The 22,874-nt window shown below is 46.2% G+C and overlaps 2 protein-coding genes and 1 long non-coding RNA gene across 10 annotated transcripts in view; 2 read left to right on the plus strand and 1 right to left on the minus strand.

The window, feature by feature from the left end:
* The window catches only part of LUC7L (LUC7 like), a 35,827-nt gene extending 21,525 nt beyond the window's left edge, over positions 1 to 14,302 (minus strand). For 2 of the 7 annotated variants that reach the window (XM_072835032.1, XM_072835034.1), the window contains exons 1-3: positions 14,114 to 14,302; positions 12,206 to 12,300; positions 7,228 to 7,326 (exon numbers count right to left, since the gene is read on the minus strand). In XM_072835032.1, coding sequence (XP_072691133.1) covers positions 7,228 to 7,326; positions 12,206 to 12,300; positions 14,114 to 14,174 — 255 coding nt within the window. In that variant the 5' untranslated portion in view covers positions 14,175 to 14,302. Of the gene's footprint in view, positions 1 to 7,227; positions 7,327 to 12,205; positions 12,301 to 12,923; positions 13,340 to 13,512; positions 13,808 to 14,113 lie in introns of those variants that run through there. The other 5 variants (XM_072835038.1, XM_072835033.1, XM_072835036.1 and 2 more) reach the window with 5 other exon arrangements.
* Positions 13,718 to 14,735, plus strand: LOC140638192 (uncharacterized). Its single transcript, XR_012035349.1, has 2 exons — positions 13,718 to 14,241; positions 14,452 to 14,735. It is a non-coding gene; the product is annotated as an uncharacterized lncRNA (long non-coding RNA).
* A 2,387-nt stretch (positions 14,736 to 17,122) lies between these two features.
* The window catches only part of FAM234A (family with sequence similarity 234 member A), a 36,384-nt gene continuing 30,632 nt past the window's right edge, over positions 17,123 to 22,874 (plus strand). Inside the window, exon 1 of one of the 2 annotated variants that reach the window (XM_072835020.1) lies at positions 17,123 to 17,377. The gene's annotated coding sequence lies outside the window, so the exon portion shown is untranslated. The remainder of the gene's footprint in view (positions 17,378 to 22,874) is intronic. The other variant, XM_072835021.1, reaches the window with a different exon arrangement.

Genomic DNA, 22,874 nt, shown 5'->3' on the forward strand with positions numbered 1-22,874 from the left:
AATACAATGATAAAGATGAAACAAGAGTCTCCACATCAACAGTCACTGAAAACTGGGAGACAAACCCCGGAAATTTCATTATCCTGCCCACTTCTGTATCTTTAAAGTTTCTCAGTAACACGTTCTTCAAGACACGTCAAGTAGATTGTCACCATCAAGGATGATACCAAGTCTCCATACCCATGGCAATGGCAAAGCTGACGTGTTCACAGATGAAATGACTGAGGTGTGCGGTTTGTCTGGAGATCCGTGAGAAGCCAGGGTCCTATCTCAGGGTCGTGGGATTGAGTCCCGTGAAGGGTTCTGCACTCAGCAGATCCACTTCAGGTTCTCTTTCCCTCCGCCTCTCCCACCCTTACGCATGACGCATGGGTGAGATCTCTTGCTTTCTCAAATCAGTCAAGGAAGCCCTGGTAAATCAACCTTAGTCTTTTTCTACAGAAAAATAATCCGTGTAAGCATAGCTTTAAACTGTTAACAGTTCTATGAGCACAACTCCCTGCTTCCTTTGAGCCAGCAGAGCCTCAGAATTCTGACCCAGAGCCAATCCTTGAACTGGCCATGTGACACAGGCCTCCAGAGACTGCTCTGAAACACTGCTACAAATCTAACCAACCAAGATCAGCTTGTGGAAGGTAAGAAGCAAGCTGTTCTTGTTGGTATAAGAACATTTGGTACGTTCTTTTTTAAATTGCATTAGGATGCAAACCTAAATACACAATTCTCATTCCACCAAACAGTATGGCAACTTTCCATTTTTTCTTCTTCACATCAACAGATATGCCTTCTTCTGCCATCCACAGCTAATGCAGTATTTCATTTCACTGTAAGGCAACTACTTTAGCCCCTTCAAAACCAAACCTATCTGGGTATTTTCACTATTTCAAAATGATCCAATGAACATTTTATGTCTTCTCATACATAAGCAAATATCCTTGTAGGATAGCTTCTTAAAAATTGCTTAAATATTTTAAATTTGTAAAAAGAGCTGAATTTTTTTTTTTTTTAAGATTTACCTATTTATTCATTCATGAGAGACACAGGCAGAGGGAGAAGCAGGCTCCACACAGGGAGCCTGACGTGGGACTCGATCCCGGGTCTCCAGGATCATGCCCTGGGCTGAAGGCAGATGCTAAACCGCTGAGCCACCCAGGAATCCCAAAAAGGGCTGAGCTCTTAAAAAAGACCTACTGAAAGTCAAATGTCAATCTATAAATTCAGCAACTAATTATGAAAATAGATCTTAATGCTCTCTGTAAATAATGCCTTCTATAAACACAGAATTTTATTTTAAGATTTATTTATTCATATGCGACACAGGAGAGAGGGGCAGACATAGGCTGATGGAGAACCGGGCTCCCCGTGGGGGGCCGAGACCGACGTGGAACTTGATCCCAAGACTGGGGATCACGCCCTGAGGTGAGCCACCCAGGAGCCCCTAAAGACAGAATTTTAGGGATCCCTGGGTGGCGCAGCGGTTTGGCGCCTGCCTTTGGCCCAGGGCGCGATCCTGGAGACCCGGGATCGAATCCTACATCAGGCTCCCGGTGCACGGAGCCTGCTTCTCCCTCTGCCTGTGTCTCTGCCTCTCTCTCTTTCTCTCTCTGTGACTATCATAAATAAATAAAAATTAAAAAAAAAAAGAGAATTTTAAACTAATGTACCAAGAATTAGCAAATCAATTAAAAACTCAAGTTTTAAAAAAGGTTTTCTTTCATGAAAGAACTAATAAAAGGCATGGCTGTCTTAGCAGGACCATTGGTATGCAAAGCTTTCGCACTGACCTGACTACAATAGTCTGTAGGTCAGGATTAGCAAGAGTCAGCCCACTGATCACAGCTGGCTAAAATGTTTCTGAAGGATTCTGCTTCTCAAAACTGCAATTTCGACAAGAAAAACCACATCTAGCCTTTCTGATAAACCTATCTGTTCATCCTGAATCAGCTATCTTTAAAAGATGAAACTGACTTCGTGGTTGGTCACATGGAAAGGGGAGCCTTTTAGACCTCTGGAATCTCCCAGAGTGAACGTGCACTACCTATGAAAAGATTTAAAAACCAATTTTCATCAAATTAACTTAATAAATCTGTATTTTGAGAAAAGCTTTATTTTTCCATAAAAGTGTATTCTGCAAAACTAAGGAGATAAAAAGTTGTCTTAGCCTGGTATTTTACAGCCAGGCCACTTTTAATCACTGTAGTTAAGAGTAACCCATGTACATGCAAACACTATTGATATATATAAATTAAAAACTTAAGGGCTCCAGGGATCCCTGGGTGGCTCAGCAGTTTGGTGCCTGCCTTCGGCCCAGGGCATGATCCTGGAGTCCCGGGATCGGGACCCACCTCGGGCTCCCTGTGTGGAGCCTGCTTCTCCCTCTGCCTGTGTGTCTCTGCCTCTCTCTTTCTCTGTGTGTCTCTCATGAATAAATAAATAAAATCTTTAATAAAAAAAAAAAAACACACAAAACTTAAGGGCTCCATGCTGGGTATGGTGTTTACTTTAAAGAAACAAAAGAGAACCTTGGGTAAATTTTATGGCATGTGAATTATATTAAAAGCCAATGGAGAAACTTTTTAAAAATCTCCCTCCCTAACACCCAGAGATATCTTCTGGCTTTACAAAGCAACATTCCACTGTGTGACAAGACAATTTTGGTAACTCGTTCACCATTAAGCTTCATTATAGCTTCTTTTTCTCCCTTTAAAAAAAGGTTGCAGGGACGCCTGGGTGGCTCCGTGGTTGAGCATCTGCCTTTGGCTCAGGTTGTGATCCTGGGATCTCAGGATCAAGTCCCGCATCAGGCTCCCTACCTATCTCTCTCTCTGCTTCTCATGAATAAAATATTCAAAATAAAATAAAATAAAAAACGGTTGCAATGAGCATCTTTTCTATGTACTCTTTTGCACATATCCCTAAGATATGTTCCCAACAGCAGAGTTCTGCAAGAAGTACATATATGCATTTCACATGCAGACTATGCCCTGACTACCCTCCTTCAAATACAGCTACTGCAAGCTGACCTTTATTCCTCAGGGTAGGAGGACCTTTTCCACGTGTTTACAGCACTTGTTATCAAACATTTTAATATGAACCATCTATAAGATCAAAAATGATTTTTAAGGGGTAGAGGGGAGGGGTGGTTACCTTTTAAAATGAAAACCTAATTCCTATATATAGGAACATCTCTCTGCTCATCTGAACATATTAATAGGTGTACAACAGCCTTGTTTAAAAAACACACAAACTGTGGAGGGGCACTTGGCTGGCTCAGTGGGTAGAGCATGTAACTCTTGATTACAGGGTCGTGAAGTGCACAGAGCTCACATAAAAATAAGTAAAAATAAAGATGTACACAATTTAAAACATTGTTTAAAAAACAAGACAAGAGGGAATCCCCAGGTGGCACAGCGGTTTAGCGCCTGCCTTTGGCCCAGGGCGCGATCCTGGAGACCCGGGATCGAATTCTACGTCGGGCTCCCAGTGCATGGAGCCTGCTTCTCCCTCTGCCTATGTCTCTGCCTCTCTCTCTCTCTGTGTGTGACTATCATAAATAAATAAAAATTAAAAAAAAAAAAAAAACACAAGACAAGAAATGCCTGGGTGCCTCAGCCATTGAGAGGCTGCCTTTGGCTCAGGGCGTGACCCCAGGGTCCTGGGATCGAGTTCCCATCGGGGCTCCCCACAGGGAGCCTTCTCTCTGCCTATGTCTCTGCCTCTCTCTGTGTCTCTCATGAAAAAATAAATCTTTAAAACCACCACAACAACAACAAAAACAAGACATGAAGCACCTGGGTCAGTGTCCGACTCTTGGTTTCAGCTCAAGTCACAATCTTAGGGTCATGGGATTGAGGCCCATGTCCAGCTCTGCACTTAGTGGGGAAGATGCTCCTTCCCCCCTGCCCCCTCCCCGCCCCTCCTACCACCTGTGTGCACGCCCACCCTCTCTTTCTCTAAAATAAATAGATCTTAAAAAAAAAAAAATAGTATCTTAAAAAAACGCGCACACACTAAGGGGCACCCAGGTGGCTCAGTCAGTTAAGGGTCCAACTCTTGATTTCGGCTCAGGTCATGATCTCAGAGGTTATGAGACTGAATCCTGTATCTGACTTTTGCTCTGCATGGAGTCTTCCTCTTCCTCTGCTCCTCTATCCTGCTCCCCACCTCCCCCACACTTCGTGTACACCTGTGTGCTCTCTCTCAAATAAAATCTTCTAAAAGAGTAAGTTAAATAAACACTATGGAAGCATCATATCAGACATTGCATATCCACTTAACCCATCATGTAGATAATTTCACATCAACAATACAGTGAACTTGCTCAATTCTCTTTTCACAGCTATACATCATTTCGTCCTAAACAGCAACTGTGATTTAGGCAGTCCCTTACTGAGGACAGCTACTTGGTTCCTGTTTTTTTGCAGTTATAAATGCTATAGAAATATTCTAGAACAAATTTAGCTTTATGTGCAAGTCTATCAGTGAGATAGAATCTTAGAACTGACCATGCTAACAAGTGCTTTCACATCGGGAGATGTTGAGTTATCCAGGAGGTGTACCAGGATTATTTAATCCTCCATTTCTGGGGCACTTGGGTGGCTCAGTGGTTAAGCCTCTGCTTTCAGCTCAGGTGGTAATCCTGGGGTCCTGGGATTGAGTCCCGCATCAGGCTCCCCACGGGGAGCCTACATCTCCCTCTGCCTATGTCTCTGCCTCTGTGTCTCTCATGAATAAATAAATAAAATCTTAAAAAAAAAAAAAAAAGAAATCCTCCATTTCTTCAGTTCTGAGTAAGGATGAGCACCTGACATAGGATTATGTGCCAACTAGGAAACGTCCTTTTCTATCTTTTGCCCATTTTCTATTGAACCATTGATACACCATTCGTGTCAATCGTGATGAATTTTACATATAAAGATAACTAGCCCATCATCACACACACTACAAATATTGTCCCAGTTTATTCTCATTATATATGGGAACTTTTTTCCCCCAGTAATCTCCACACCCAACATAAGGTCAAACTTGTGATCCCAAGATCAATAGTCACATGCTCTTAGGAATGAGCCAAGCAGGTGTACAGGTATTTTTAATATGCTAAATTTTAAATTTTATACAAATGAATAATCTAATCTTTCTCTTATAGCTTCTATACGTCAAAGCATCAAAACAACAAAATTCATTTCCTGGGGATACAACTGGGTATTTTCCTACTGGCTAATGCATAGTTTTCATCAATATTCATTAAAAACACCCTACTTTCTTCACACTGGCAAAATACACCTCCTTCAAAATATACTAAATGACTCTGTGCATCTCAGTGACTCCATTTTTTCTATTAATCTGTTTTCTAACTTTAAATTCATCGGGTCATTAAAAAAATGCAAAAAATAAAAAATAATTAAATTAAATTAAATTAAATTAAAAAATAAATAAATTTTTAAAAATGCACTGAGGGAGCCTGGGTGGCTGTCTTCGGCTCAGGTTATGATCTCATGGGTCAGAGTCCCATGTCAGGCTCCCATGTGGAACCTCTTCTCTGTGCACGTGCGTATCTTCTAACAGATAAATAAAATCTTAAAACAAAAAAAAAATACTCACATTCTGAGTTAGTAGAAACACTAAGACTTGTAGTCCAGAAACCATGAGTATAACTGAGATTTCAAAATATATACCTATGCACTTATCAATCTCTGAAACCTTGATGTCCCTAGTAATGGCTTCTTTGCATAAGCATCTGCAGCTTATTGAAGAATGAAAATTCACAGTATAGATAAATTTCCTTTCCAACCCTCTACTCTTAGTCAAGCTGTTGCTAAAGGCATTTTTAGTTAAAGATTCAACATTGACAGCACACTGTGGTTAAAGAATGAATCTGGGAAAGAATCATTAATTTTAATCACAAGACTACTGATTTAAACAGAGTCTCTCCTTTAAAGTGTCTTCTGGTGAGGAGGAGACATCTTTCCTTGGCTTCCTCACACCAAGCTCTGTACCTTCCCCATCACTTAGGAATCTGAATGCCACCAAACCCCTTCACTGACCTCTGGTCATACTAGTGATGGAGGATTAGGAAAAAGAGAAAACATAAATGGAGTGACTCTAAATTCTGCACTCTCAATGGGAAAGGATGAACCCTGCTATTAAAGGGTGAAAAAAAATCTTAGGTCCACAATGGTTTGTGGCCTGAAAGGACCACAGCACATAAGCTACTTACTATACAGGGTTCTGTGGGAACAAAAATCTCAGAGGGGTAGGGGACAGATTACAAAAAAGGTCTTAAAAAAGATTCCTTTGGGAGGCAACAATTTTTTTAAAAGTTGTGAAATTCCATTTTTAAACCACTAAACTGGGCAGCCCCGGTGGCGCAGCGGTTTGGCGCCACCCGCAGCCCGGGGTGTGATCCTGGAGACCCAGGATGTAGTCCCACATTGGGCTCCCTGCATGGAGCCTGCTTCTCCCTCTGCCTGTGTCTCTGCCTCTCTCTCTCTCTGTCTATGAATCAATAAATAAAATCTTAAAAAAAAAAAAAAAAAAAACACTAAACTCCAAAAATTTAACATTACTACTGGGTTATAAATTGATACTATATCTTTATCAACAACAGAAACAAAAGAGAAAAAGGACACCGTTACAGAACTATCTTGTAAAGATGAACACACGTATCCTGTACAAGCCAGCAATTCCTCTCCTCGGAAAAGACCTGGATAAATCCTACTATGTGTACGCCGAGAATATATTTAAAAACATTCATAATACTGTTTGTAATAGGAAAAACAAATCTCTGAATCAACCCAATTAATCTATAAATAATGAATAGAGCTTGGGGGAATACTCAAGCAACAATGAAAATAAACCATAGCCAACAAAATGGGTCAACAGAAACAGAACACTGAACGAAAAAAATAAAGTTATTAAAGAATATGTTATGAAATTATATATCGTAAGGCATAAAAACAAAAACACAGAGTTCAAGGAATCAGAGAAATATGTAATAACACATTAAAAGGAAACAATATGTACAAAATGCACAACAGCATTGGGGTAGTGGACTTACAGGTAGACACCAGATAGTACTGGCCATGTCCTAGCTCCCAGTCTGAGTGGTAGAGTAATAAGTTATCTCTTTTGTTATTTTGCTTTATAACTTACAAATGTTACGTTATTCTTGTTAGTTGATATTTGGCTCTTCACAGTAGGGAGAAATTAACACAAAATAAAACTTACATCTAATTCAAAAAACAGGTCCCTTTCTTTACTTGCAATCTCATAATCTGCTCGGAGGGCCAAGTCGTGGATTTTGGTACATTCTCCTAAATCCATGCGCTGTGAGAAAGAAACAAAAATTTACACATGAACATCTATGCATCGTAAAAAGCATATGATCTGGTGTTTCAACTGTCACCAAAATAAATACCTTTTTGAATACTAAACTATAATAAAAATGTTAAGAAACAGTATATACCCAAGAAACCTTATTTCTCTTTCACCCTGATTATTATGACTTTAACTGTGAAAGTTTCTGTCTCTTTTAGACCTAGAGATAATTGGACTATTTATGAAAACCATTATTAATTAGCTTTTGCTAGTTGTATTTTTGCATCCGTCATAGAAGAAAAGCCTATCCAGTGGGGCACCTGGGTGGCTCAGACAGTTGAATATCCAACTCTTTCAGGTCATGATCTCAGTGTGGCCCCACATCAGGCTCCCTGCCAGCCAGCCTGGGATTCTCTCCTACTCTGCCCCTCTCCCCACTCAAGCTCTAAGTTAAGTAAATAAATAAATCTTAAAAAAAAAAAAAAAAAAAGGAGCAGCAGCAAGGCAGCAGCATCTACTCAGCAAACAGCAGCGTGGAGGAGGGGAGAGATTACAAGGAAAGAGCCAGAAAACAAGAGTATTATCAACAGAATGAACTTCTAGGCATTCCTTCTTGTAATCTTCACTATGCAAGTTGCTCAATGCTTAAGGTGTAGAGGCAAGGAAAAGGAAAGAGCAGAGAGCAATCAGGTTTTGGCAATTACAACACAACCTAATGCTTGGCTTTGTGTATCTCTTTGTATACCAGAAGGCAGAAGGCAACAGAATTGGCCAATTTATAGTCAAAAATTCCCCCTAACATTGTCCTAACCTAGTAAATGACCCTGGATAGAACTGGAGACATAGAATCGGGCCACTCAGTTGCCCTGTTTGAGAAACAAAAGGTTGTTACCAGTAAGAGTAGCCTAATGTGCACATGTTGTAAGCACATGTAGAACAATTAGACAAAAGTATATTTCTTAACTAAGAGTGCAGATCTCTGTGATGGCACCCTCCACCTATGGCCATCAAGCAAAAGGTGGCCAAAGGAAAAGGAGAGCAAAAGGAAAGTTTGTAGTCTAAGGATCACAGTATCAAGTCACATAGTGCAAGTTAACAAAACCCAGCATCACAATGAGGAGACACCTGTGAAGTCCACACACTTTGTGTCTATTTAACTGACTAGTAAACAAAAATTATAAAGTCTAGGACCTCCTTTAAGCTTAAACTACAACTATGTCCAGCTGAGTTCAAAAACTTCATGGAAGGACGCCTGGGTGGCTCAGTGGTTGAGCATCTGCCTTCAGGTTAGGGCGTGATCCAGGGGTCCTGGGACCAAGTCCCGCAACAGGCTCCCTGCAGGGAGCCTGCTTCTCTTCTCCATCTGCCCATGTGTGTCTCTGTGTCTCTCATGAATAAATAAAATATTAAAAAAAACAAACAAAATAAAGTAAGTCTCCACAAATGAAAAGCCCTATAACTACAAAATAAATGGCAGATACCAGAAATGCTTAAAAGCTAATAAAAGCTCTGTATCTCAAAGAAAACCTACCATCAGAAGAAGCAAGCACTAAAACCTTCTACTACTAAGCATCTTAAGTATAAATCAGGGGATCCCTGGGTGGCTCAGTGGTTTAGCGCCTGCCTTTGGCCTAGGGCGTGATCCTGGAGTCCCGGGATCAAGTCCCACGTCGGGCTCCTGGCATGGAGCCTGCATCTCCCTCCTCCTGTGTCTCTGCCTCTCTCTCTATCATAAATAGATAAATAAAATCTTAAAAAAAAAAAGTATAAATCAAATTCTATTCTAGAAACTCCAACTGTCAAGAATATTTTTGACATTAGTGAACCACCCCTGAAGCAAAAATTCACTGTGTTCATTTGGGTGAGAACTCTCAAGGAGTCACTGTTAATTCACGCTGAGGACAGGCCTAGGTGCCATGGTTACTCTCTGGCTGTAGATCTTCAGCTTTGCTGAGGAGGCAGGGAAGTACTGGCCAATTCCCCCCTGGCAGCTAAACACCAAACAGAGCTGAAATACCACAGAAGTCCTCTTCCACAAGATTTTAATAGGTTGTTAAGTCTGGTGTGTCAGATCTGTTTTACTGAACAAACACCTGTGTTCTCTCCCCTCTGGTGGTCTCACACTGCTGACAGGGAAGGGTACTAAAAGCTTTCCAGAATGTTTGGAAAACCAAATTTCTTCCACTGAGACAAGTTACACTACCCTCCCTCCAGCTTTCTTACTCTCCCAAACACCTTAACCAATACTGTATTTTCCCATTAAGCCTCAATAAAACTAGAACTTCCATTTCTTCTTGCCTCACTTCTCTAATGACAAGAGATGGTTTTGAGCAACAACTTAGTCCTGGAGCAGTCCTTATAAGACTGAAAGTTACAACCACCTTCATTTAGCCACTATGCTCTAAAAATTTAATCACATTCATTTCATTTTCAATTTTACACAAAACACAAACTCCTCAGAAGACCCATCATTCAACTCTACTCCTCACTTGCCACTTCCACGGAGCCCACACCAGTGAGGCTCATCTTTTACAAGCACCCCCACCCAATTTTCCAATCCTCACCCTAATCGACCCTCAGCAGCCCCTGACATGTTCATCTGCATCTTCACGAGTACATGGACTCTCCTGGGTTTCCTTTTCCTTCTCCTCCTCAGTCTGCTTCTTGTTAGACTCCCCTTGCTGAGCCATCCCCCACCAACCCCACACCGGAGTGACCCTGCTCAGTTCATGGCCTCTCAAAACTCATCTCATTCCACAGCCTCTGCCTGCCTCTCCCTCTCACCACTTCAGACACGGCAGCAGCATGCCTGCTGTCCCTCGGCTCCATCTTTCACCTAGGGCATAACCCTAACCTGTGCACATGTGTTCTTTCTCACCGTTCAAGTCTCTGCTCCACTGCCCCTGAGAAACCTTTTATCACTCTACCTAAAATAACCCGTTATCTATTTATTTATTCCATGTCCTCTTTCTCCATTGGAAAAAGTAAACATTTTATCTTACTGGCACCATATCCTTAGTGCTGGGCACACAGCAGCTATTCAATAAACATTTGATGAGTCAATCTGTACCTAACACTACAAATAATTGTAGGAAATGCCTTCATTATAGTTATTTTTCTCATCAGCATTCTGCAACAACACTATCCAGGGATCTGACCTCCCCCTCTCAAAAAACTAAAATACTTCACTTTCATGCACATTCATCCCTCTGCTCCCCCTCTGCTTCTTTTGGCTCCTCCCACTAAGATTGATCAACAATTCCAGGTTATGATGCATGCCCCCCCCCACCCGACACACACACACACACACAGAGGGTCTTCCTTCAACAGTATTACAGAGAGAGAGAGAGAGAGAGAGAGAGAGAGAGAGAGAGGCAGAGACACAGGCAGAGGGAGAAGCAGGGAGCCACCCGGGCTGCCCCAGAATTACTTTTTAATAGTCTCTGCCTCTGTGTGTGTATGTGTGTCTCATGAATATGTAAGTAAAATCTTAAAAAAAAAAATAGTGGAAGCTATTAATCTACACTGATGGTACCCACAACAATCTACAGCAAAACCTATCTCCACACCAGGTCAAACTACAGATAAAACCTCAGGTAACAAAGGTATAGGGTCTGCCATTCACTTCCTATTTGTTCTCTATAGGATCAGCTTGAGAAGCTCTAATCTTTCCACAAGCCACTCCACACACAACAGTAAAAAAAAAAAAAAAAACACACACAAAACAAAAAACAAAACAATTAGTCATAAAGAAAATATTTCCTAATGGATGCACATTTGACTCTTAAAATGAGCAAACAGTTTTCATATTCCATGAGGTGGCTGTACAATCTGAAAATGGTGGTGGTCTTTTTTTTTTAATTTTTTAAAATTTAATTTTTAAGATTTCTTTTACTTATTCATGAGAGACACGGAGAAAGGCAGAGACACAGGCAGAGGGAGAAGCAGGCTCCATACAGGGAGCCCGATGTGGGACTCGATCCCAGGACCCCAGGATGACGACCTGAGCCGAAGACCAACGCTCAACCGCTGAGCCACCCAGATGCCCCAAGATTTTTTTTCTTAATTTATTCATTTGACAGAGAGCTCAAGCACACACAAGCAAGGGGGAGCAGCAGGCAGAAAGGGAGAAGCAGACTCCTCGATGAGCAGGAAGCCCTGAGGTGGGCCTCAATCCCAGGACTTCAGGGGATCACTACCTGAGCCAAAGGCATACGCTCAACCAACTGAGTCAATCAGGTGCCCCGGTGGTGGTCTTTACAGGACTCCTTTTCTGTAAGTGGCTGAATCACTGTAGATAATTCTCTACCCTTTAGTCTTCTTCAGTCCTATTTGATTTTGAATAAATGCACATTCCATAAAACTAACATTTATCTGTTTGGTTCATCGCAAGTGAACATGAAATTCTAAGTGCCTATATTCATTGGATCATGTGTCGATTCCTCGAAAGAGGAGCATAACACAACACTTAAAACTCAGCATTATACGCAAGTGATTTATTAAAAATCTAAGAATTGGGGGAAGAAACGTACTTTGTTAGATCAAAAGTCTAGCATTAGCATACGTTCAAGGTGAAAACCAACCAACCAACCCAGAATTTTCAAGCAACGATAGGCTGATCTGGTTTGGCCAAATGACACTACTCATACGACTTAAGTTGTGAATACCTTCATATAAATGATTCTACAAAAATCTGACAATTTACAGAAAGAATTTTTATAGCAGTTAAGTATGTCCAATAACATAAAATTTCACCAAACCAACAATCAGTCATTTGAAAGGCAGTAGGTAATTTCTGTTTGGTAAAGGAAAATAGAATTCAACCGTCACTGCTTACACAGTGCCCATCTCTGTTCTATGATGTTCCCCCAACCTTGAATACACCTACCGTCCCAGCCAGGATATCATGGGGGCAGCAGTCCAGAAGGTGACTCTTGCAGACACGGTCATCTGTAAACTTGACCCTCTGTCTGGTTTCGTCTCCTGAAATTTATTTGTGGTTTTAAATAAGACAATATTATCACGTTAAACACCAAAGCATATCTGGTACAATTCACCTGGATGATTGGCAGACTACCAAATACAATGAAAAGCTGATCTAGAGATATTTACGACTGGAGCGGAATACGGATGTTGTCTGATGCTAAATGTATCATGAAGAATCACACTTAATGAGATCTGACTCCGTCATTGTGCCAAAGAAGTCAAGGAATCTGAAGAGCTGAGCACCAAGGCCATTAACCCCACACATACATGTGGGCAATGATACCAAATCCCATGCTAATCAGAGGGCCATGAATCACCACGTATGACTTAGGGTAGTGTCCACCAAGAGAAGCTACATTATTAATCTAATCGTTTGCTATGGACAAATGCATAGGCAGGGTTTTGCCCAAAATCACATGAAGAAGAAAGCTTTCAAACTCTACCACTGACTGATAAATAATCTAAACCTAGTCTTCCTATCCCCTTCACCCCCACCCTTAAAAAAGAGAGTTGGCACCTGGGAGTCACTTTTAACAAGACAATACCAAAAAAAAAAAAAAAAAAAAAAAAAGGGAACTAGGTTAGTCAATACACACTGTGAGTTCCAACACATACTGTACCCATCTGCATTCTTCAAGACCTCAGCTGCAGAATTTTATGCCCGCTGTTGAAAAGTTTTAAAGGAAAAGTTTTCTTGCCCAACCTGCAGTAAGGAAGTCAGGGGAATGATACATAAAAGTAAAGGCAAAGTGGAATGTGACAAATTTTAAAGCTAATCTCTGTATACACAGAGCTGTGTAATACTAGAGGAGGAATATATTTTAGGATTCCCAAGCATCCAGGATTAATGTCGTGTCTCTTTATTGAAAATGTTTTCTTTCTAAACTACACTTTTAAAAGTTATTTGTGAAAAAAAAGCAAACACTTTTTTTGTTATAACAGCTTAGAAATTGGTTGTGACTCACGGCTCGATGAACATGAGGCTTTTCTGCAACTCCCTTGCAGATTGATGTAGGCAGGCAAAGATACACTGAACCTTTATAAATAAAATAGAGGGGCCACAATTGTTCAGTTTGTATGAAATAAAAATATGGGAAGCAATTCAAAAGCAACTCAATATACAAAGAAAGCTAAAAAAGCACTTATTCGCCTATGAAATAGAGTGCGAAGGATCTGCACAGCCCTGCGAATGTGCCAGTGTGAACTTACAACTTCATCGCTTCGATCGGAAAGAGGAACACAAACCACAGCAGGTTACAGTTTGCAAAGGCGCAACCGCGTTCTCCTGAGACAACCAGCATCCCTACAACCGTCGTGGCACGACCTCCCTAACGCTGCCAAGTACTAGCTAGACAGAGGCTGTCCTGTGTGGCGGGAGGGGAGAGGGCTGGGAGGCACCCGGCAGGAGCCCACGTTAGAGCAGCTCAGTGCGCAGCTGCCCTTGCTGCAGAGGCCCGTCCGGCTGCCTCGGGCGGCACGAGGCTTCCTCCCCGAGCAGCCTCGGAAGAGCTCCGCCCCCCGGCTGCCCGCGGTCTGCGGCCCAGAAGCAGAAAGTCGCAGCCCCGCGAGGGGAGGGGGCTGGAGCCCCGCCGACGGCTCGGGGTCCGAGGGAGCAGCCCGTCGGGGACGCGCCGCCGGCGACGGAGAAGCCGGCGGCTCAGACAAAGGCCCGGCGCCTGCGGTCGGCGCGCGGGGGAGGGGCGTCCGGCGCAGGCGCAGACGCAGACGGTCGCGGCCCCCGCCTTAGGCCGCCCGGCGGCCTCGCCTCACTCCCGCCCCAACCCGTCGCCGGCCGGCCGCCCGGACTCACCGTCCCGGGCCGTGCCCATGAGCTGGTCCAGCAGGGCCCGCATCTGCGCCTGGGCGGACATGATGGCCGGGGCGAGGGCGGCAGGGACGGCCGCGACGGCTCCTCTCGGCGCGGCGGCAGCGACGAAGGTTGGTCGCGTCGGCCTCGAGCCCACTCGGCTCCTTCCCGCCGCGGGGGACGCCGGGAGGAAATGCGTCAGGGACGGCGTTGAGCCTGCTGGGAAATGTAGTTTCTGCGGTGGGGGGGCGGTCTAGGGCTCAAAACTCCAGGGGCCGGATTAATCCAAGCGAGTTGTCCCCAGAAAAGTCCCAACCCTGATCCTTTTTTTTTTTATATAGATTTTATTTATTTATTCATCAGACACACAGAGAGAGAGGCAGAGACACAGGCAGAGGGAGAAGCAGGCTCCACGCAGGGAGCCCAACGTGGGACTCGATTCCAGAACCCCAGGATCACGGCCTGGGTCAAAGGCAGAAGCTCAACCGCTGAGCCGCCCAGGCGTCCCCCACCCCTGATCCTGTTCTTGGGCCCAAGACCTAGATGTTCTACTGGGACTAAACTGAAATAGGAAAAAAAAATAATAAATAAATAAATAAAATAAACCGAAATAGGATAAGATACAGACTGTGCAAAATGAGTAAGTCTTCTGTGTTGCTTTCCATGGAGCCATTTACTCTCAGACTCAGTTTCCTCTCTACTGTCAAACGGGGGTTCTGAGGCTGCGGCTCATAGGACTTGTGAGTCACATCGAGGCTGCTCTGCCCTCCGTAGGGGTCCGTCTGTGAGCTCACAGCCCGCCATCTCCCAGCGCTCTTCTGGCGCTAGCCACGTGGGAGGCTGGCTGTGTACCCTCGTGTAGAGCCCCAGCCCCCGGACGGTGGACCTTTTTTTTTTTTTTTAAGATTTATTTATTTATTTATTTATTCATGATAGACACAGAGAGAGAGAGAGAGAGAGAGACGCAGAGACACATGCAGAGGGAGAAGCAGGCTCCATGCAGGGAACCCGAGGTGGGACTCGATCCTGGGTCTCCAGGATCAGGCCCTGGGCTGCAGGCGGGCTCCAAACCGCTGAGCCACCTGGGGATCCCCACGGTGGACCATTTTTACCGTGGGGACAGCGAACCACCTTATGGGGCTGTCGGCACACAGTTGTGTCTTCTTCCTGACTGCATGCCTCCACACCAGCACGCCCCTCCAAAGGCTTACACATCATATAGTAAAGCAGACCAGTCCTTTCTCTCTGTGCAGCAAGCCACTTATAAAACTCAACAGTGTAGGAGATCCCTGGGTGGCTCAGTGGTTTAGCACCTGCCTTTGGCCCAGGGCATGATCCTGGAGTCTGGGGGATCGAGTCCCACATCAGGCCCCCTGCATGGGGCCTGCTTCTCGCTCTGCCTGTGTCTCTGCCTCTCTCTCTCTGTCTCATGAATAAATAAATCTTTAAAAAAAAAACACACAGAGACACAGAAAACCCCTATGGGTTTGTTTTGGTGAAACTTGTCCCAGTTGTAAAGTTTTACTGAAGAAAGAATGGCTAAAGCTTTTCAACATAACAAAAAGGTGGAGGTATCTGTCCAACTAAATATCACAGAGTTATTATAAGGATATTGTAATTGAGATTGTGTGGCACCAGCACAAAAATGGAGATAGCAATGAAATAATGACAGAAAATAAAGATCCCAGAGAGAATCTGTCAGGAAATTCCCTCAATTTCCCCATGCTCCTGCAAAAAAGTCCTCTTCTCCTTAGACCCTTCGCTTACTATGAGCATTAGACCCGTAGCCATTTATTTGTGGTCTGATCCAGAAGTAAAACTTCCCTTTTTTCTCTGAGAGGGCCAAGTGATTACAGCCTTGGATTAGCTGCCTAGGTACTGGGGAGAATAGTGCTCTCTTCCCCTGTATTTGCACTAAAGGAATGAGGCCCAGAATTTGGAGACATCTCTAGGTCCTAAAGTCTGGCCAGGAGACCTTGGGGCAGTCAGGCCTCTAAAGAAACACTAATATACCAAAGGACCATAGTGGAGGGGAGACCCTTTTATTTTTTTAATTTTATTTATTAATTCATGAGACACACAGAGGCAGAGACACAGGCAGAGGGAGAAGCAGGCTCCGTGCAGGGAGCCCAACATGGGACTCGATACTGGGACTCCGGGGTCACGCCCTGGGCCCCCCAGGGATCCCCTACCCAGATTTTTTTTAAGCCTCCCCCCCTTACCCCCGCATATCCAGATTTTTTTAAATGTGGCAGGTGCCCTTGTACACTGCCGGGGAAAAGAGCAAGTAACTCAATAAATGGCACTAGGTCACCTACATGAAGAAACCACATTGCCTTTTCTTTTCCTGACCACACTAAATCTGTCCTAAACCCAGTTAAAAGCAAAACCTTAAGGAGGCCCCTGGATGGCTCAGGGCCCGGTCCCAGGGCGCGGGGTGGAGCCCCAGGTCGGGACTCCAGCTCTGCGGGCGGCCTGCGTCGCCCTCACTACCTCCCCCTGCTTGTGTGCGCGCTCTCTTTCAAGTAAATATAATCTTTGAAAAAAAAAAAAAAGACCCGAAATGTTGGGCGCCCGGGTGGCTCAGCGGTGGAGCGGCTGCCTTGGGCCAGGGCGTGACCCCGGGGTCCCGGGATCGAGTCCCCATCCGGCCCCCCGCAGGGAGCTGCCTCTCCCTCTCCCTCGGTATCTCAGTCTCTCATGGATAAATAAATAAAATCTTAAAAAAAAAAAATACGCCAAGCCCAGCAAGCCGAGAGAGGGCGGCAGGAAGGCCCACCTGGAGGCCAGCGGCCGCCGTCCCCCGCGAGCCCGCTCCGCACAACCCCAGGCCCGCCCGCCTCTCGCTCCGCTGCCCAGGCGGCGGACGGGAACCCTCCCTCTGCGCGCGCTTCCGCCGCCGCGCCCGCCGGCCGGAAGTGACGCTGGGGGCGGGGCCGGGGCGCGCGGCGCAGGTGAGTGAGCGCGGCCCCGTCCTCCTTGCGCGTGCGCGCGGCGGGGCTCGCGCGGGGCCCCACCCCTTCCCCGGCGGCCACTCCTCTCGGCCCGGGCGACCCGCCGCGGGGAGACTGCACCCCGGAGGGACCCCGCCCACGCTGCCCGCCCCCCTCCGCAGCGGGCGGGTGGAGAGGCGACCGCAGGGGCAGGGGCAGGGGCCGGCGGGCCAGCAGGTCCGACTCCCGCAGCACGGGGTCCGGTGACCGCCAGCTCCAGCCTCCGTTTCCCCAGAGACAGGACTCCGGGCAGGAAACGTTGGCCGCGCCGTAGGTAAGCCAACCTTCACTGTTCGTGCTTCTGACGGTGCCGCACTGCTGGCTGCTGCAGTTAGCTTAAGGCGCCTGAGAGCCCTCTCCCGCAGGCCCCTCGGGACACTTCCCCGCGGCCACTCATCGGGACGGTGGACGGCAGAGTTGAGGTTCGCTCGCACTGGGCGCCGGCTCACGGACACCTGGGGGGGCCACACAGACACCGGGAGGCCTCACAGACACCTGCAGGGCCTCACAGACACCGGGGGCCTCACAGACACCTGCAGGGCCTCACAGACACCGGGGGCCTCACAGACACCCGCAGGGCCTCACAGACACCGGGGGCCTCACAGACACCTGCAGGGCCTCACAGACACCGGGGGCCTCACAGACACGGGGGGGGGGGCTCACAGACACCTGCGGGGGCCTCACAGACACCTGCAGGGCCTCACAGACACCTGGGGGCCTCACAGACACCTGCAGGGCCTCACAGACACCTACGGGGCCTCACAGACACCTGGGGGCCTCACAGACACCTGCAGGGCCTCACAGACACCTGCAGGGCCTCACAGACACCTGGGGGCCTCACAGACACCTGCGGGGCCTCACAGACACCTGGGGGGCCTCACAGACACCTGCGGGGCCTCACAGACACCTGCGGGGCCTCACAGACACCTGGGGCCTCACAGACACCTGGGGGCCTCACAGACACTGGGGGCCTCATAGACACCTGCGGGCCTCACATATACCGGGGGGCCTCATTATACAGCTGGGGGCCTCACATATACCTACTGGCCTCACATCTGCAGGGCCTCACATACACCTGGGGGCCTCACATACACCTACTGGTCTCACATACACCGGGGGGCCACCGCTCACATACACCTATCCTGGCTCACTGAGCAAGGGCAAGGGAACCTAGGGTTGCCCTCAGAGCCTCTTGCTCCCCGCGAATTGATGGTCATCGGGCGGGTGGCGAGATCCCAGAGGAGGCCTTTGCGGGTATTTTGGGGTTCTCGGCAGCTGTGGGATTGCAGCCAAGGAGCCCGTGTGAGGTACTCCTCTGCAGGTATTGGCTGGTGGTGTCTCTGGTGCCACTGCCAGATTGCACCACTTCCTTGGTTGCAGCAACCTCACAGGGAGCACGCACTTAGCGCACTTTGCATTAACATCACACACAGAGTGACTGTGGGGTGCCAGGCATGGCGTTGGGTGCTGAGAATGTAGCACTCCACAAAACAGAATCCCAGTCCTCAAGGGGTTCCATTTCTGTGGAAGGATACAGATAATAAACAGAATACAGAGCAGGGAGGGATGAGATGGAAATGAACCAAATATCAAGTGGACATTTATTTGTGCATTTTACCAGCTCTCTGGACCTTGTTGCACTGATTGGAGTGCTTTTGGCTTCAAGTGTCAAGAATCCATTAAAACTAACTCAACCTATGAAGAACTCCACTGGCTTTCATATGGGAAAGTTCAGAGGACCAAGAATAATAGAGGGGCCAGTGGCTTAATGAGATCATCAGGACTTGGTGATGGAGGGGGCATCTTCTCAGACCCCCATCCTCTCACATACCACCTCTTTGCCCTATTGCTGTGTTGCGATTTTTGTTAGGTTCCTGCCTCCATCCTACCTACTTATTTACTTTGCTGCTGCGTAAAAATCAATACAAAATTTAATGGGGGCGATATTTAAATGGGGATATTAAAATATCCTACATTTATTATTTATTTAGAAGTGGGAAGGGAGAGAGTCTCAAGCAGGCTCCATGCCCAGCACTAGCCCAACTCAGAGCTTGATCCCACGACCCAGAAATCATGACCTGTGTGGAAATCAAGTCGGACACTTAACCGACTGAGCCACTCAGGCCCCAAATGTCCAACATCTATTATCTCCATTTCTGTCAGTCAGAAATTCAAAAGTAGCTTAGTGACGTGACTGGTTGAGAGATTCATCTGGTCGCAACCAAAACATTGGCTGGGACTGGTCATGTGAAGTCTGGCCTGGGACTGTTGGGTTTGATTCGAGAGGATACACTCACATGACCGATGACTGGAGGCCTCGGGTCCTAGCTGGCTGTTGGCAAGAGTCCTTATTCCCTTGCCTTTCCGTGGGCCTTTCTGTGGGGCCCATGTCCTCACGCGGTGGTGGTGTTCCCGCAGAGAGGAAGATGGAAGCCACAGTGCTTTCTGTGGCCTAGCTTTGGAATTCTGATTCTGTGACACCTGCCATGTTCTACTTGTCAGCATTAAGTATAAAAGACTTCACCTTTGAAGGGAGGTACATCAAAGAGTTTGTGAACATATTTTAAAACCACTGTTGCGGGATCCCTGGGTGGCGCAGCGGTTTGGCGCCTGCCTTTGGCCCAGGGCGCGATCCTGGAGACCCAGGATCAAATCCCACGTCGGGCTCCCGGTGCATGGAGCCTGCTTCTCCCTCTGCCTATGTCTCTGCCTCTCTCTCTCTGTGACTATCATAAATAAATAAAAATTAAAAAAAAAAAAAAACCACTGTTGCACTTAACAGTCCTATGGGAAAATAGTGCCTATTCCCCATCATTCCAGCTGAATTCTGGACCTAATGCTCGTTTGGGCTCTAATTAGTTAGCTAGACCAGGGTAAGGGGCCCTCCCCAAAGTGAGGATGAATCAGTCCCACCAGAACTACAGTGAACATGCATGAAGTTGAGGTGCTATTACTAGAGAGAATGCATGTCACGGAGTCAAAGTGACCCCCACAAGTGATTTATACCGTTATTTATAATCAGGTTTTAAAAGTCAACTGCAGGGATCCCTGGGTGGCGCAGCGGTTTGGCGCCTGCCTTTGGCCCAGGGCGCGATCCTGGAGACCCGGGATCGAACCCCACATCGGGCTCCCGGCGCATGGAGCCTGCTTCTCCCTCTGCCTGTGTCTCTGCCTCTCTCTCTCTCTCTGTAACTATCATAAATAAAATAAATAAATAAATAAATAAATAAATAAATAAATAAATAAATAAATAAATAAATAAATAAAAGTCAACTGCGGGATCCCTGGGTGGCTCAGCGGTTTGGCGCCTGCCTTTGGCCCAGGGCGCGATCCTGGAGACCCGGGATCGAATCCCACGTCGGGCTCCCGGTGCATGGAGCCTGCTTCTCCCTCTGCCTGTGTCTCTGCCTCTCTCTCTCTCTGTGTGACTATCATAAATAAATAAAAAATTTTTTAAAAAAGCTTAAAAAAATAATAAAAGTCAACTGCTTTTTGCAAGCTGTCGATTTCAAGCAAATGGTTAATAAATTCATTAATAAATTACTCTTCCAAGAAAACATGAGCAGAGCAAAGCAAGATTCGGACATTTATTCATACATGTGGATGTGTTTATTTTATGCCAGGCACTACGCTTTGTCCTGGGAAAACAAAGGCAATAAAAACTAGTGTAGCTGGAGGTTCCTCACAGTCTGAGGGTAGGTCTCAGCAGTGGCTCAGTGAGTCCTGAGCTGTGTACGCAGGAGTCAGGCAGCACAGGCTCTGAAGCCACACGGGGTTACTGGAAGGAGGGCAGAGGACAGGGTCCACAGTGTGACCGGGGAGCATGTGTTGGACGCAGGATTGGGGAGATGCAACACTAGAGGTGGTGGGCAAGAGGCGCGTCTGAGCTTTGTTCTAAAGTCCTGAAGGGTTTAAGTTCGGGAGTTCTAAGCAGGGGAATGACATTTTCAAAAGATATTTTAGAAAGATGTCTCTTGCAGCATTGAGGAAAGAAAATTGGACTCCAGAAACCCAAGTGGGAAGTCGTAAGAACACCACCTAAAGCAGTGGCTGTTGGAGGGTGGAGCTAAGTTAACAGGGACAAACGCTGGAATCCATAGGGTTTGTTGGATGTTTGAAAACATCTAATCTCACTCAAAACTGGTCTTTATGAACTGAATGAATTTTGTTCCCATTCTTTCTAAGCTTTATTTTTTTAAAGATTTTATTTATGTATTCATGCAGGGAACCCGATACAGGACTCGATTCCGAACCCCGGGTCACACCCTGAGCCGAAGGCAGATGCTCAACCACTGAGCCACCCAGGCGTCCCTCTTTGTATAGTTTATAATGGAGCTTAGCTTGTTTGGATGTGATGTCAAAAAAAAAGAGAGAGACGAGTGCTGATTCTTAAGTGAACAGCACAGACTCTGACAGATCCAGCCGCAGTTCTAAAAGATTGGAGGTGGGGTGTGGAGAAGAGGTACGTGGGCCTGTAGGGTCAAACGTCAGCCATGTGTGGGTAATTGCTGAACCTGGGTGACGGGTACGTGGGGCTGGGGGGCTCTACGCTTAACGAACATTTGAACATTTACGTGACAAAAGGTTTCAAAAAATAAACAATGATAAAAATTAAGTAAATTAAAGTTAAGACCTACTGGTCTTGCAGAGTTGGCCAAAGTGATGGAGTAAGAGTTATGCATTATCTTTTCAAGGGCTTTTGCTCCCCCCTCCACCCCCTTCCCTTAGTGTAAGGACAAGAAGTAACAGTGGTGTAGTGGACAAAGGAAATAAAATCTGCCTTAGAATTCAGGAAAAAGGCTACTCTGTGCTATTTTCTGGACCAACTATAACAGTTATTCTATGTAGTAGTTACTTGTCCAAAAGGCAGATAGATGTTCATCCTTGACTTATGCTTAGGAGGTACTTTACGCCTCGGTCACTTTACGCTTTACACTTGTGTAAAGGAAGTGACCTTTGTGCTGAGGTTCATGAGTGCCGGCTGTGCACTGTGATACACTTGCCTTTATCCAGGAACTGTGACCTTAACATTTGTTCTGATATAAAAGATAATTAAGGGCCTGTTCTTTGTAGATTATTTTCTTGGTGAAGAGAGGAAATAGTTGTTCATCCCTAAGCAACAGAACACATAGCTGCCCTGGCATGGCTTCTGCTCTGCTCAGCCAAAAATTCACTGCTGCCTACTAGGATACGTGGGTGCCTCTCAAATACCCCATGTTGAACTGCTGTTCGAATACTTGGGCTGCTCTTGGCCATGACAGATGCGGTTCCTCCTCAGGTGGAAGACATTCATACCCATTTGTGTGCATAACAGCCAGCTTGAGGGACCAGCAGTTGAGCCCACTTGCTTTAAGATTGTGTGTGCATAACAGCCAGCTTGAGGGACCAGCAGTTGAGCCCACTTGCTTTAAGATTGATTAGTGACCAGAGACCCTGAAGTACAGAGGACGATTGTGTGTCGTCTTGCCTTCTAGTCCAGGTAAGTGCCCACAGACCACTCTCACCCCGTTGAACTGACGTTTGTGTTTGCCCAGTGAAAACAGCAGAGTCCTCCTGCCCTATGACAGCTCTCCATCTGCCCTGGGGGTATCCGAGTGCTCTGATGTGGAAGGTGGCTGACCCAGGTCAACAGTGCTCACCCAGAACTTCCTAAGGCTTGCTGCTGGGCCAGCTGTGGCAGGAGGACCAGTGTGTGGTCCAGTCACAGCACAAGCCAAGTGGAAAAGGTAGTTCACAGGTCAGAAAACACAAATGCCTAGTGAATATGTGAC

Source organism: Canis lupus, chromosome 8 (assembly GCF_048164855.1).
Source record: "Canis lupus baileyi chromosome 8, mCanLup2.hap1, whole genome shotgun sequence".
NCBI lineage: Eukaryota > Metazoa > Chordata > Mammalia > Carnivora > Canidae > Canis > Canis lupus.